Here is a 13,865-nt window from a genome sequence, read left to right as displayed (position 1 = left end):
TCAGCGTGCAGCCATGAAGCTGTAAATCTCTTCTCCCTCTTTCTCTCTTTGTCAGGGGTGGAGGGTTCCTGTATAATTTGCAGTGTGTTTAATACCACATTAACATTTAGCAGCCACAGTTCACTGTCTGTCTGCGCTCTGGCGCCGGTACAGCAGCCTGTACAAGATCCCCTTTCTCTCAACATTAGCACACATCAAACACAGGATGTAGATTGTTGTTGACATCCAGATAGTAAATGAAGCTCCTCTCTGTAAAAACCCATGGTGCTATTTATTCAAATCCATTTAGATTGAATCAATACTTCATATCTTTGTTTGTCTCAACATCAGAGCTTGTAATTATGACTTCATGCCTCTCCATTTGAATTCATGGAAGGCATATTATCTTTTATCATCATGTTAAAGTTTACCAAGACATTTATAAATATTGTGGGCTCATTACAGTTTTTCTCGATTGCTAACACACTTTTTTTTTTAAATTGCTCAGTTTCTCAGAACACTAAACACAATTCACAACCACATACCCAAAGTGCAAAACACTTAATTTCTCCTGCTAAATTAAGAACTGCACTCAAAACTACATACACACTTACCAAATGCAAACTTTCGCACCAAATATAACACACTTTATTCATAATGCTAGATGGTTTGACCACCCAACTACACACTGCTGAGCATAATCTAAAGCACTTTCATCTGTTATGGGCTATGCTCTGTATGTTAGTAGAGGTTTATGTAGACAAAGATTGCTTGAGTACACAGAAATACAATAAATGAATAAATACAAATTAGTTGTTGAAAAAAATCACATTTGATTCAAAAATAACATTGTGCAACATGCATTTCAGCACATAGTTACTCTGCTTCGGATCTCTCTAAGTGTGATGCATTGTTTGGCACAACCCAGTTTGTAACTGCTGCTTCCTGTGCCTCATTGAAAATCCTTAGCCTTCCACCTGCACCTCTTTTTTTTCTCAGTCCTTCAGATATTTAACAAAGATATAGTGGATGGTCAGTGTCTGTGTCGCATAAAAGTAAGTCAACCACAGTACATTGTGCAGGATTTGTGTAGTTATAGAATGCAACATGCCAACAATTCAATTACAGTAATGAAGTAAATACGTTTCACACAACAGATATAAGCACTGATATATCATGAAAGTATTCTTCTTTGTCCACGTCCTCTCCCTCCAGCTCTACCTCTACCTCTCATTCTTCTTCCTCTCACTCTCACCCCACCTCTTCCTCCTCTTCTCACTCTCAGCCCAGCTCTTCCTCTTCCTCTTCCTCTTGCTTCCCTGTTGGCTTCCATTGTTGCTGTAAGAAAGTACTCACCTGTTTTTTTTATAGTGCTAACATCCTGATTGATGAGCCAATGATTATGCTATCAGGTGTTCGGTCAGGTGGAACGTGTTTCTTGATCATTGGTCCATGTGTGAGGCATTTTGAATATCGGTGTTTTAAACCAGCTAACACGTGACTTTATGTCAGATTCCTGTGTCTTACGTGGAGAAACGTGTGCAGTGGTTTGCAAAAAGTGCCATGTTGATTTGCAAATTGTGTGAAAAGCTGAAAACGTGTTTAGAGTTTTGGAGATTTGAGCCGATGTTTTGCTCTTTGAGTGTCAGTTAAAATAATTGTGCTTCATGTATAATTTTAGTGTGTTAGCAATCGAGAAAATCTGTAAAATACTTCCTAAATGTTACTTTAATATTTAAAAGTTTAGTTTAGTTGCAGTTCCCCCCTGACACTATCGTGTATCCACCCCAGATAAACATTATGCATTACATTAATTCACATCATGTGAAAAAGGTTGTTCTTTTTAAAATTGTAAATCCTGAAACTTCATCAGGACCAGAACCACAAAGGTGGGGTAGCTCTGGCTAAAGGTTAGCTAAGTGCTAACTGCTAACAGAGGCTTCGTTTCTTTCCCAGATGTTGCACACCTTTTCTACCAGTGAACCACCTGACAACAGGGGGGGAATAGCGACGGTTCAAGTCCTTGTATTTATATTGCCACTTTGAATTTGATTCCAACAAACTATCAAACTTGCAAGAATCTTGGATGTACTTTAGAATGTTGCAGGAATGTGTCCTAAACCCGAATATGAGTTTAGCTCTTCTGGGTTCCCTCATCTCAAAGCAATCCATTTTTTTAATTAGTTTTTGGTTAGATGCCTGAAATAAAGTCTGTGGCTCACACGCTATGATATTTTCACATGTTGTTGTGCAAGATAAAATAGGTCAGTCAATACCCCACTGCTGAATGTATGAAGCTTTAACTTATCTTTAGAACGGCAGTTGCTAACAAGCGGTTAAAAGGCATCTAAACTTCATCACGCTGAACATTAGCCACCTTTACATGCATTTGCATTGTAGCCATGAACTCACTTGACAATCACAATTACAATAGCTATTTACTTCTGGCGATTGCATTTATGGAAAAACTTGTATCGAAAGTGTTAATATGTGGAGATTATCCTAATGTGTCAGTATCATAAATATGTTTGCCATAAATCAAATGTCCAAATCCCAGAGGTTCATCATCACTAACGGTACGTCCACACAGCGGCTTTGGAAAAAGCTTGCCGGCGGGCGTGTCTGAAGCTCGACCAACAACCAATGACATTAATCTCCCGCCCCTGACACACAAGCAGCGGTTTGATTGGCTAGAGCTTGTACTGGCATATGATTTGATTGGCTGACGCTTCCACCGAAAGCTTCAGAAGATTCAAAAGTTGAACATTGCTCAACTTTGAATTCCGAGAATCCTGGAAATCTCCACTTTGCGTCCCACAATGTAGTTCGGCGAAAAGTGAGGTAAAGCGACGTCACCCCATTCAAAGTGAATGGGCAGAAGCGTTGGAAGATTTTTTTTAACGCTGCTGTGTGGACAGGCCGTAAGTGTCAGACTGAAACTAAAGTGACTAACCATCACATCTAGAGGAACAAGGGATAGTACATGATGCCGGCCAAGGCTAGTAAGTTAGCATGCATTCAGTTTTGCAACATAACACATATACATCTTTGTCTTAACTTCAACACTGTAACCACATTCTGTTGATACTTTTTGAAGGTTTTAAACTCAAATTCTGACCATATCTTCAACATTGCAATTCAATAAACACGGTAAACGCATGGTAATCTGAACTCCATGTAAAGCATTTGTGTGATAGGTTAATGAAATAAGTCGCAGAATGTATTTCGTTTTTTACCAAACAGGTTTTGTTTGCGTGGTAAATGTTTTTATCAACTAATTAATATATGACAATCACTCTTCTTTAATTTAAAGGTGGGGTATGTAATTTATTTCAGAAACACTTGTTGTTATATTCCATGGAATGCTCTTAACATCCCGATAGCAATGAATATCTTAAGTGCTTTGACAAAAAATCCATAACAAAATGTCATCTGTGGAAGCCGTGGTGCTGTAAAAAGCACGACAAATCATTTTAGCCGGCCCGGCTAAAGTAACTGGATGGCCTACCTGCCTGTCAGCCTTCCATCTGTGCACAAACTTATATCGCGCCCTCATTGGTCATGTGCGCGTTCGTGTGTGTTGGAGGAGGGGCTCTGTCAGGAAGTGCCAGATTTTTTCCGGTTGTGTATTTTCAAATTGTAGTGCACTCGAACTGGTTTCTCCAAAATTACCTACCCCACCTTTCAGGGAAAACATCTAGAAACTGCTTTCTGCACTATTATTTGACAAACAAGTTACAATAGGGAAATATGTTAAATGGGTGCACCCCTGACACTTTTTACCCAATACAAGAAAGCATAAAAGGTATGAATTATAAATGTTTAGACTTTTTTAAACAAGCCTTTCCTGAAATAATGCCCCTTTCCCACCAAACCAGTCCCCTTTTGGGCTCTGTGCTTTTGTGCTTCGGAGCCGGTTCTCATTGTGGCTCCAGTTGTGTTTCAAAAGCCCGGAGTAGTGCGTCATGATATCGCCGTTTATATAGCTGATTTTCTTGGCAACACCGCTCACAACAACAATAGTGAACTACGTCGGGTTGAGGCTCGTATTGCTTTTAATCGTACCGACCAGATTCAATTAAAGAACGACTTTTCCAACGTTATACTCTTTTCCAGAGTGCAGTGGTACATTGTTTACCAATGTGGGTCAGCTCATTTACCGACCGCTGCAATGATACCCTGCTCGTGTAACGGCGTTAAGTCGTTTACTCACGGCAGCGTCCGCTGGAAAGTATTCACTGTCTGACTGGCACACAAGCAGCTGATGAATCCTCCATCCCCATAAGTGAATGTGTTTTAGTCTGAGTTGACCATGTTTGGAATCATAACGTTGTAGCTAATACAAGTTTCTCTTGTATGAGATGCGTGATGTTAGCATAGAAACCGAAGCTAATCTGGCCATCTTGTCTGCTTGTTGCTATCATATTGCGGCAGAAGCCTTTTTCTGCAGGCATATTGTACCTGTGTTTGGTTCATTTTGATTTGACTTTTGATAGTCTGACAGGACAATAAAAAAAAAAACAGGAAGCAGTGTGCTGCTCTTCAAAATGTGAAATAACGGCGAAGGGATAGTCATTAACAGTAAGGTCCAAATAAACTGCATCACACTATGCCTGGTTTGTGTTGCCCAGGGACGGTTCTAGGAGGTGGGGGGCATGGGCCAGTGACCCTGTAACGCTGACCTCGGACCCCCTGTGGCCCCCCCACCAAAAGAAAAGGTTATAATATTGCGATTTATTGACTATAGCGCTGGTGCGATGGGCGGAACTAATGTAACTCAGCATTCTACTTTCCTTCTAGCATTCTTTACTTCATGTAAGATTCAAACCTAGACGTTGAGGGATGTTGCTGCTGCAATGTGAAAGAAGTGAACATTGCAGCCTGGGATGCAGAGACCTGAATGTACAGCAGAGATTGAACCGTTCATTGCCTCATATTCAGTGTTGCAGCAAATACGGTTCATGTGATTTAATAAAATGGTAACTTAGTTACTACAACAAGTAATGTAAATAAAAAAATAACAACTGAAACAATGTTGTTACTGAAACAAAGAACTGTAACTTAAAGTTACTGAAATAAATACCTGTACAGAAACAAATACAAGTTACTGTATGTTATGTTTATTTTATGCATTACTTTATACTGTCTTTGGTTCTGGTTTTCTTAATCGGACACTAGCTCCGAACTGGCCTTGGATCTGCTTTGGTGGGAACGGGGTGTGTGTGCAACCTCCTCAATAGTCCTAAATTCAGACACATTCACACACCTTTGGTCGTTCCATTGAGAGTAATTTAGGGTTCAGTATCTCTGGGTGAGGATCATACCACCGGACTTCTGATTGGTGGACGACTGCTCTACTTCCTGTGTCACAGCCGGGCTTAATTAGTGAAAAAATGAAGCACATTTAGCCTGAGATATGGATCTGTCAGCACCACTAATTAGCTCCACATGTATTGTATTCTCCAAACATCTTGATCCTCATGTGATTGTGAAGTGGAAAATGAAGCTGTGCTCAAGGAACAGGGAAGTTTCCATTGCATGTGTGCTGAAATCATCCACAAGGCCGGGCCCCCCCACTGACACTCACTTCTAACCCCTCCCAAAGATATTATGCTTTACATTGGAGCACATAATGTGATCCACTCCTCATCTTCCACACTGTAAATCTTGCACATTCCTCTGTATATCGCGAACATTAGTGCTATATCTTTTATATATATCTGCTTTGCAAAAAACCTTATTCTGATTCTGAAATACACCTTTATGTAACAACTTGATCGCTCTTTATATATCTGTATTTATCAGAAGGCTAATTCTTAAGTATAATAGGAAGATGGGTTATGAATAGAAATAAATGACTGCCCTCCTTTCAGCAAAATAATAATTTGGTGTTGATGTCACAAGATGGCCAACTTCTACAAATACATAAAACCATACAATCTAGTGTGAATCAGGAAGGCTGGGGGTTACGTGAGTTCATGTCAACAAGATAAGAGATGCTCAACATTTAATAATTGCGCTTTTTACTTAACTTATTTATTCTATGTGACACAATTACAAATAATATTTTATTTGATTAGATTACACAATGTAAAAACTGAAAGGTTGACTTTAGTTAAATGTTTTATGTCAACAGATTTCAAATAACTGTACTAGTTTAGTTAAAAAAAAAAATTTAATATTAGGATTGACCTAATATTATTGCTTTCAACTAACCTAATAGTTGTGTAAAATCTGTTGACATGCTACGTCAACGTTTCAGATGTTTCAATGCCCACACACTGCACTAGCACATTATGCACAAAGCAAATGTGTCTAAATAATGTAAGAACATTTTAACTGCAATGAATGATTTAGACTTTAAAACATGTGCCATGGACCTTTGCATGCAAACTAATTATGCATACAAGGTCTAGCTGTGAGTTTTCTTTATGCTTTCTTGCATAAGCCTGTAATCTTCATCAAACATTATAATAAGGAAAATAAAATAAATACTAATTCTGATAGTTCAAGTAATAAAGCATGATAACACACACACACACACACACACACACACGCACGCACGCACGCATGCACGCACACACACATACACACACATACACACACACACGCACACACAGTCCCCAGCAGCTGGACTTTTCTCTCCTGCGTCTCGGGACCCTCACCGTTCCGCAGTATGACACATTTCTCCTTCCCTTGCTGTCATGGATATTCATTTAATAACTCTCTGCTGACTTCATTTACAAAAGCAACTTTACCATGTGAGCTGTAAAGAAGCTCAGGGATCTGCCTGGAGCCTCCTCCAGCTTTTCATCTGAGAAATATAATGCTCAACATGATCTATGAGGCCCAAGCATGGGCTGTTATTACAATATATAGCTCTTATCAATCAAACAGGTTATCATGCTCAGTAACTGTTGTTGTTGCAGATGTGTTTTCTTTCAAATGCATTATGTAATTACACGTCATGTTATTAAGTGTTTAATCCAGAGTATTTTAGTTAAGGAACAGGATATAGTGAATAAGTGGCTACTACAATTTCAAGACCTGGGAATTGTTGTGTATTGAATATAAACCAGAATCATAAATCAATCATGAACATATGAGTTGTTATTTATTAAATCTATATCTGACATGCTATACAATAATCTCATATACAGATGTATACATCTCTGCTTTAAAAGGCACATTTTTAAACATGGCCATGTTCTTTTTTTCTGCACATGTATTTGTTTGTTTTTTCTTATTGACTTGTATTCATATTTCATTGGACATCATGAACGATTATTTTTGTGGAACCCAACTCCTTAATATTTTGTTAATCATGCTACTTTAAAATATTCTGTCCAAATTGAATATTGTGCAAAACAAATATATATATATATATATACTGTATATTAAATATTTTGTTAGTGAACAGAACATACAATGAAAAGCAGCAGCTTATACACATAGCTTATGTATGTATATACATACATTTAGTTCACCCTGACCATAACACACTGTTGAAGATAAAAATGATGTTTTCAATTAATTTCCGAAATAATTGCTAGCCCTACCTTTTTTTCAAGATTCAAAGGTTTCTTATACAAAACTACGGTGTAATGATGTAAATGTATGTGTGGTTCCTAAACAGTGCAAATTACAAGACATAACTCAATAAATATAAAAATAGTGCAAGCTCAGGTGTTTAATAGTCTTTTGGCCTGTGTGATTAAACTGTCCCTGAGTCTGCTGGTTTTTGTCCTGATGCAATTTATAAACAAAAATAATGATGTAGATAATAAAGTGCTGTTGACGTGCCTTTAGGTTTTTCTCTAACTTCTTTATGTCTAATTGACCATGTTTCTGATCAACATCCCATCTGCGAAAATGTGTTGTTTTCAGTTTGAGTGCAGAAATTCAGTCTATTCCCCCTAACTTTTTAACGCATTTACAGCCTATATTTGACCTTTTTGGTCAGTAAAGAGTGGTTTAAAATAAGACTGCCAAAGGACCTTTGAGCTTAAGTCAGATTCAAAACTGATTATAATTATCGCATGCAGTGTCTGTGTTTTCAGATCACGAGGATGTGCGTAAACTGTAATTAAAATACGGTCTAAATGTATGCTTTCTAAATCCAGAACCAATGTTGGAAATGGAGGCTTCAGCTCCAGGAAAACCAAATCACCGCCTGGACTTCACATGTCAATATTTCAAATCAGCACAGAGGATGGCGGCCTCACTGTGTCAGTCATTTCACATCTTTACGGGAAAACGAAAACTTGTGAAATCCTAGCATTGAAGCTTCAATTGCGTTTCTTTATTAACCTCTTATTCTTAAACTGGTTGTTTATTAGGAGGATACTCAAAGTCTATACAATAAATACATTTTGTCCTGAAATATTCTCAGGTGACGGTTGAAAATAATTCAAATAGGCCTAAAGTAATGTAGGCAGCTGAGCTTAACGTTTCGTATCAGCTGAGAGTATCATGCATTTTGTTTTAATTAGTTAAAGGATTATAACCTTGGCATTCTGACGAAGTATAATGAGAGTGAGCTGTGGTTGATCTGCAAATAATGACTGCTGATCGCGTAATCCCACTATTGCAGGATATTGGAGGTTTTTGGAAAATTGTTTTGAAACATGTGTTAGGTGCAAAAAGAAAGCATAGCATGGGCCATTCTTCATTTAACTCTATGCATTCCTCCCATTTTAACTAGAATTGTGCATTTCCGTGGATTTAATTGTCCAAATTACTTCTGTCACATGACTTGTGCAACGTGTAGCAAATGAAGGTGGTTTGCAGATAATGTCTCCAAACTTTTTCAGCACCAGTGTCTCCAATTAACGCGCAGTCTGGTTGGCAGCTCGGCCTGCAGGGCGGGGGCCTCCGCAAAATTAAAATTCCCTCAGCCTGCGGTCTGAGGAGAGGCCATTTTCACTGCAAAAATATCCTGAGCCTCTATAACTGGAAAACAAAGTCAAAACCTGGTGTTAGGAGTTTACAATTTACCGGGAACAGTGCGTGAAGTGCAGGGTTAAGATTAGAAGAACGAAAACCAAAATCCTTTACGGGTTAAACTGACAGTGTGTGTTCTTTTACTCAAGTAAGACAAAAAACACGCAACACTGTCACTATTATTTATTTTTTCATCAGTTTTCTGAATAAAAGCTAATTCATAACATATGAGAAATTACCCACCTATTTATCCCATATCATCCACCTTTAATAAAGTATATGTTCGGACTGGTGCTTACTGGGTCGCCGTGTTCCATTTGAAGCTGTCCAGATGAGTTGGAGATTGTTCCTTTAAGACGGAAGGGCAGAGGAATGTGCTGCATTCAAGCTCAAAGGCCAAAGCTGAGCACCAGAGTCGCCTGGTGTTTAAAGGACTTTTGCTTTGTTTCCTTTTGGTTGCAGCTCCTGAAATGTGTCTCTGGTCCAACTCATCACTTTTCCTCAGCAGATCTGAAAGCTGCTTATAGCCTATCATCCTGGTAACTAACTGCGCCATATGCAATGCGTAGTTATATTTAATCGTCGTAAATAATGCTGTTAGCTGCAAAGGTCGGATTTATAGCCCCGTAGCAGCCTGTCTTCCCCAAAGAGTCCAAGTCTGTGTTCATTATAAAGAAATATTAAGACTTACATCCCGGTGACTTTGATAAAGGTCAGCAGGAAGTCAAATGTCTGGACTCCGGTCTGCTGATGCTCTTCAGTCTCCTCATTAAAAGCCAAGTGACGGATTTGATCCAAGAGAGGCTTTGGGCAGCAGAGGAAAGCACCGGGAGCTCCAGCGCACAGCGGCGGGGCCAGGTGACCCTCTATTCGGCCACAGGAGGAGCCTCAGTCCCTCCCTGCTCCTGTCCAGGCTGTGTGTACCCGTGGCCGCCTGATCGCTGAGTGAGAAGCGTCCTTTACCAGACCGGGGGAGAGGCTGCAGCCCCACAGGTCATATATCAGCCCTATAAACCAAAGTAGCCGCCCTGATGTAGGATTTTATTATGGTATTAAACGGACCCCAAAAAGTAGTTGGAGTAGTTTGCGCTGTAAAGACAAGAGGCATAACCACGCAGGGCCTGATTTAATGGCGCTCGTTAACAAAAATGATTGTTAATCTGCCAATAAAACAGTGTCAGGCATCTCACGGAAAAACACTCCGAGTGTATCCAGAAAGTGGGTAAATCTTTACCCACACATAGGTGTGAATTTAACTATCTGTCTTGTCTTGGGTATAACACAACGCTGCTGTTGGCTATCAGTGCGTTTAAATGATGTTGAGATTGATTTGCAGACAATACAGAAAACAGTGCTCACGCTCCCGGTAATGTGTACAGTGCGCGTCACACTGAGATGCACGCGCGTCTATTTTGATTAGGTTCATATCAATAAATAAATAAATATATACATACAAATAATTGCGCCACTTATTTGTCAGCCATTGTCTCCGCGCTGCCCAGACCGAGCATAATTTAACAGTTTGGTGTAATTCTCAATCTGACACCAGCCATAGATACACAGACTAGATATACGCACGAGCTGTTCATTTTGCATATTGCATATAGGCTAAACAAGACAATTTATTCAGAGGGGGTGCAATCTATTAAATGGCGAGAAAGAGAGTGGGATAGAAGGAGAGAGAGAGAGAGAGAGAGAGAGAGAGAGAGAGAGAGAGAGAGAGAGAGAGAGAGAGAGAGAGAGAGAGAGAGAGAGAGAGAGAGGGAAAGGGGGGGGAGGGGGGGGGGGCATTATTGATTTACGCTCCATTGAAGCTTTATCAGGCTAGGAGAAAAAAGTCCGGCCAATCAGTTTGCGCCCCGCGCACAGTGCGAGGCTGTAGCACTTTGTTTCGCTATAGTGCGCAAGTTGTTTGGAAGGAAGGGCGAGAGAGAGAGAGAGAGAGAGGGAGAGAGGGAGGGAGGGAGGGGGTGAGCAAGCAAAGAGAAACAGAGAGAGAGTCAAAGAGTAAAATCGCGTAATGTCTCTCTTCTTGTTTTCCATTTAGTGAACTCGCGGCGTTTCGCGGATAATGTCCGAGAATGTCCATTTCTGGGACTTTGAGCAACTATTACGTGGACTCCATCATAAGTCACGAGAGCGATGAACTCTCAACCCCGGCTCGCTTTCCCGGCGTCCACCAGTACTCCGGCTCGAGCTCCTCCGCGGCCGCGGGTGGGAGGCAGCCCGAGCACCCCCACCCGGAGTCCTACCCGTCCTGCAGCTTCCAGCCGAAGCCCCCGGTCTTCTCTTCCTCCTGGAGCCCGTTTAGCCCGCATCACGGAGCCAGCGGCCTCCCAACCGTCTACCACCCGTACATCCCAGCGCAGCACGTGCCCGCCGCGGACACACGCTACCTCCGCTCATGGCTGGACTGCGCGCCGCGCGGCTCCGAGGCTGTCCCGGGGCAGGGCCAGGCGGGGCAGGTCAAGCTGGAACCTCAGCTAGGACACCACGGCGGAGAGATCCCGACTAAACTCAGCGGACAGATCCAGCAGGAGACCACCACGTACATTCTGGAGTCTGCGTCCACGGCCGCGCGCGAGCTAAATCTCCATCCGGCCGCCATCCCGAGAGCAGGTTTCGAAGAAAATAAGGACATTTGTGATGGGAGTGAGGACAAAGACGTCCCGGATCAAAGTAAGTTATTAAAGCAAGCAGGAGAGAGCGGAACGAGAGAGGGAGATTGTAAATGCTTTTAATGCCGCCATAAAACAAGAACAAAGAGCCGGAGTGCCAAAGTGCCCCCACCTTCTGCTCTCCTAAATTTACTGAGATATTTAGCCCGGATCATCTCTGTGTTAGCAGCAGGCTCCTGCAGTAACGGATTACTCTTGGTAGGCTATGAACAATATTAACTGTATTATGTAGCGTCACATAAACCAATCTCTGTTTTGTTCCCTGCGCAATACCCGTGGAAGCTACTACAAAAAACATACAAGAGGTGGAAACAATAAGTGGACAACTTGCTGAGTAGGCCTAATTAAAACTAGTAGGCTACAATAACTAGAACCGGTTACTATATTATATAACTTAACCTAACCCTAAACATACCACAGTTGGATGGTGTGTTCAGGGGATAGGGCCTACTTGCATTGCATTTCTTAGTAATAAGATTCACGCTGTTTTGCAACAATATGCCAGTTTAAAAATAATTGATGATTTGATAGTATCTTGATGGTGAGTTTGGAAACTGTCAACAAAAAACATATGGATTTATATCTTCATGAGCAGAGAATATATTTAATTGGAATAACAGATGCTTGTGTAAAAACAATCATTGTTTGATTATGAGCTATCGTGAAAAGGTAATTGATCAGGGCATGTGTAGGCTACTGCTGAAACAGCCGCAAGTGCTTCGGATTTGATTTTGCATTTTACTTTAGGGTTTTACTGCAGGTGGGTTAGGTCGCAGGGCTTTATTAATCTCTCTGTGTCGCACACGAGTTTGTGTCCGCGCTCCATTGCGTATTAAAGCTCCTCGCGTCAGTCACACTGTGCAAATCCATTTTGGAACAAACAAATCAGACCTTTTCGAGCTGTAGGCCTCCTGCTCCATATCCACTGCTCACTCACGCACCACATATGCACTGAAGTCAGAAGCGATGTCTGGAGACATGAGCTCCAGAGCTGCGGTCACCATGGACATGCAGGCCGCGGTTTCTCTTTACAGGCTAGGGTAACCATGTGACACGGTAATTAATATGCTATGTAGCTATGCTTTTGAAAGGCAATACTGCCTTGATAATCATTCTGCAATCAACTGCTTTGTCATTTCCCATATTCTTGAGAGGAGGGGTGCTGGGGTTATTCTTCATATTTCTGTTGTATTGTCACTATTCTGAAGCAAAGAAATGCAAACATAAAAGGATAACGCTTTGTTCCCGCCCCCAATGTCAAACATCTCCATCAGCTGAAACTATTAAATGTATGTCAGCTATATGCATGGGCTGTCCTAAAAATTATATAGCAATCAGGCAGTCAGGACGTCTGTCACTGTCAGGAAGTGAAGAGCAGGTTATTTGTAGATAGTGCCGAGGCCAAGATATACGATTATAATCGCCCTTAGGCCCATATTTAGTTTGTAGCTGCACAATTGTGAATTATGTTGTGTTTTTTAGTATTATGTGATCAAATAAAACTCATATTTGTGTTCACTGTTACGAAATGTAGCCTATTGCAACCTTCGAAGTTCGGTTATTGTTCATAAAATAAGGGGGTTAATTATTTATGTGAAGGCGGCAGATTGACTTCAATACACTAATTCAGCTTGGTGTTAGTATAGGCTGCGGGTCATCTGTTCACTCTGTAATAATAATAATATTGGACCTGTCATTAAGTAGCAGTCATCCTGATGTAGAGCCGCGGAGGTTCTCCATATAACCCGTGTTTGTTCTGTCTGCACCCGCTAACAGCAACATTATATCCATCATGTGCTGGCTCGGTTTGGAGGTATTTTCCAAACCTTCTTGACTTATTTTGGGCGGGACAGAAAAAGGTTCCCTGGAAAGATATTCATTTGATATTTTTTTATGTAGGCCTATTTCTTATTTATTTCCCGAAGCAAGCCAGCATGTGAAGGGCTCTGTTTCCCTCCTCTAATCCCGCCCCATAAATCTACTTTGTCGGAGGATTCTGATCCATGCGTCTGTAAACCTGACCGTTTGGCCTTACAGGGGAATACAAATTGCAAATACTACACACACACACACACACACGCGCGCGCGCGACACACACACACACACACACGCACACACAGACACACAGCTGTAGAGGGAAGGATACTTTGGCTTTTTAAAACGTTATTCACAATGTTTGCATGTGTTATTAAAATACAGGTATTAAAGCAAACAGCAATTAACAATTTTGAAAAAACGTGTGCAAAATGCAATTCATCATCACTG

The 13,865-nt window shown here is 41.0% G+C and overlaps 1 protein-coding gene and 1 long non-coding RNA gene across 2 annotated transcripts in view; one reads left to right on the top strand and one right to left on the bottom strand.

Annotated features, from left to right (window-relative positions):
* Window positions 1-6,947: 6,947 nt before the first annotated feature.
* Window positions 6,948-10,572, bottom strand: LOC307015196. The gene is made up of 2 exons (XR_013801436.1): window positions 9,166-10,572; window positions 6,948-8,931 (listed from the first exon to the last, which is right to left on the bottom strand). It is a non-coding gene; the product is annotated as an uncharacterized lncRNA (long non-coding RNA).
* Window positions 10,573-10,732: 160 nt separating this feature from the next.
* Window positions 10,733-13,865, top strand: part of hoxb9a (homeobox B9a) — an 11,677-nt gene continuing 8,544 nt past the window's right edge. The window contains exon 1 of the mRNA XM_079643670.1: window positions 10,733-11,601. Coding sequence (XP_079499796.1) covers window positions 11,004-11,601 — 598 coding nt within the window. The 5' untranslated portion in view covers window positions 10,733-11,003. The remainder of the gene's footprint in view (window positions 11,602-13,865) is intronic.

Source organism: Notothenia rossii (assembly GCF_949606895.1).
Source record: "Notothenia rossii genome assembly, chromosome: 8".
In the NCBI taxonomy this organism is placed as follows: Eukaryota; Metazoa; Chordata; class Actinopteri; order Perciformes; family Nototheniidae; genus Notothenia; species Notothenia rossii.
The sequence above is the reverse complement of the archived record's forward strand: the minus strand, read 5'-3'. Positions and strand labels throughout refer to the sequence as shown.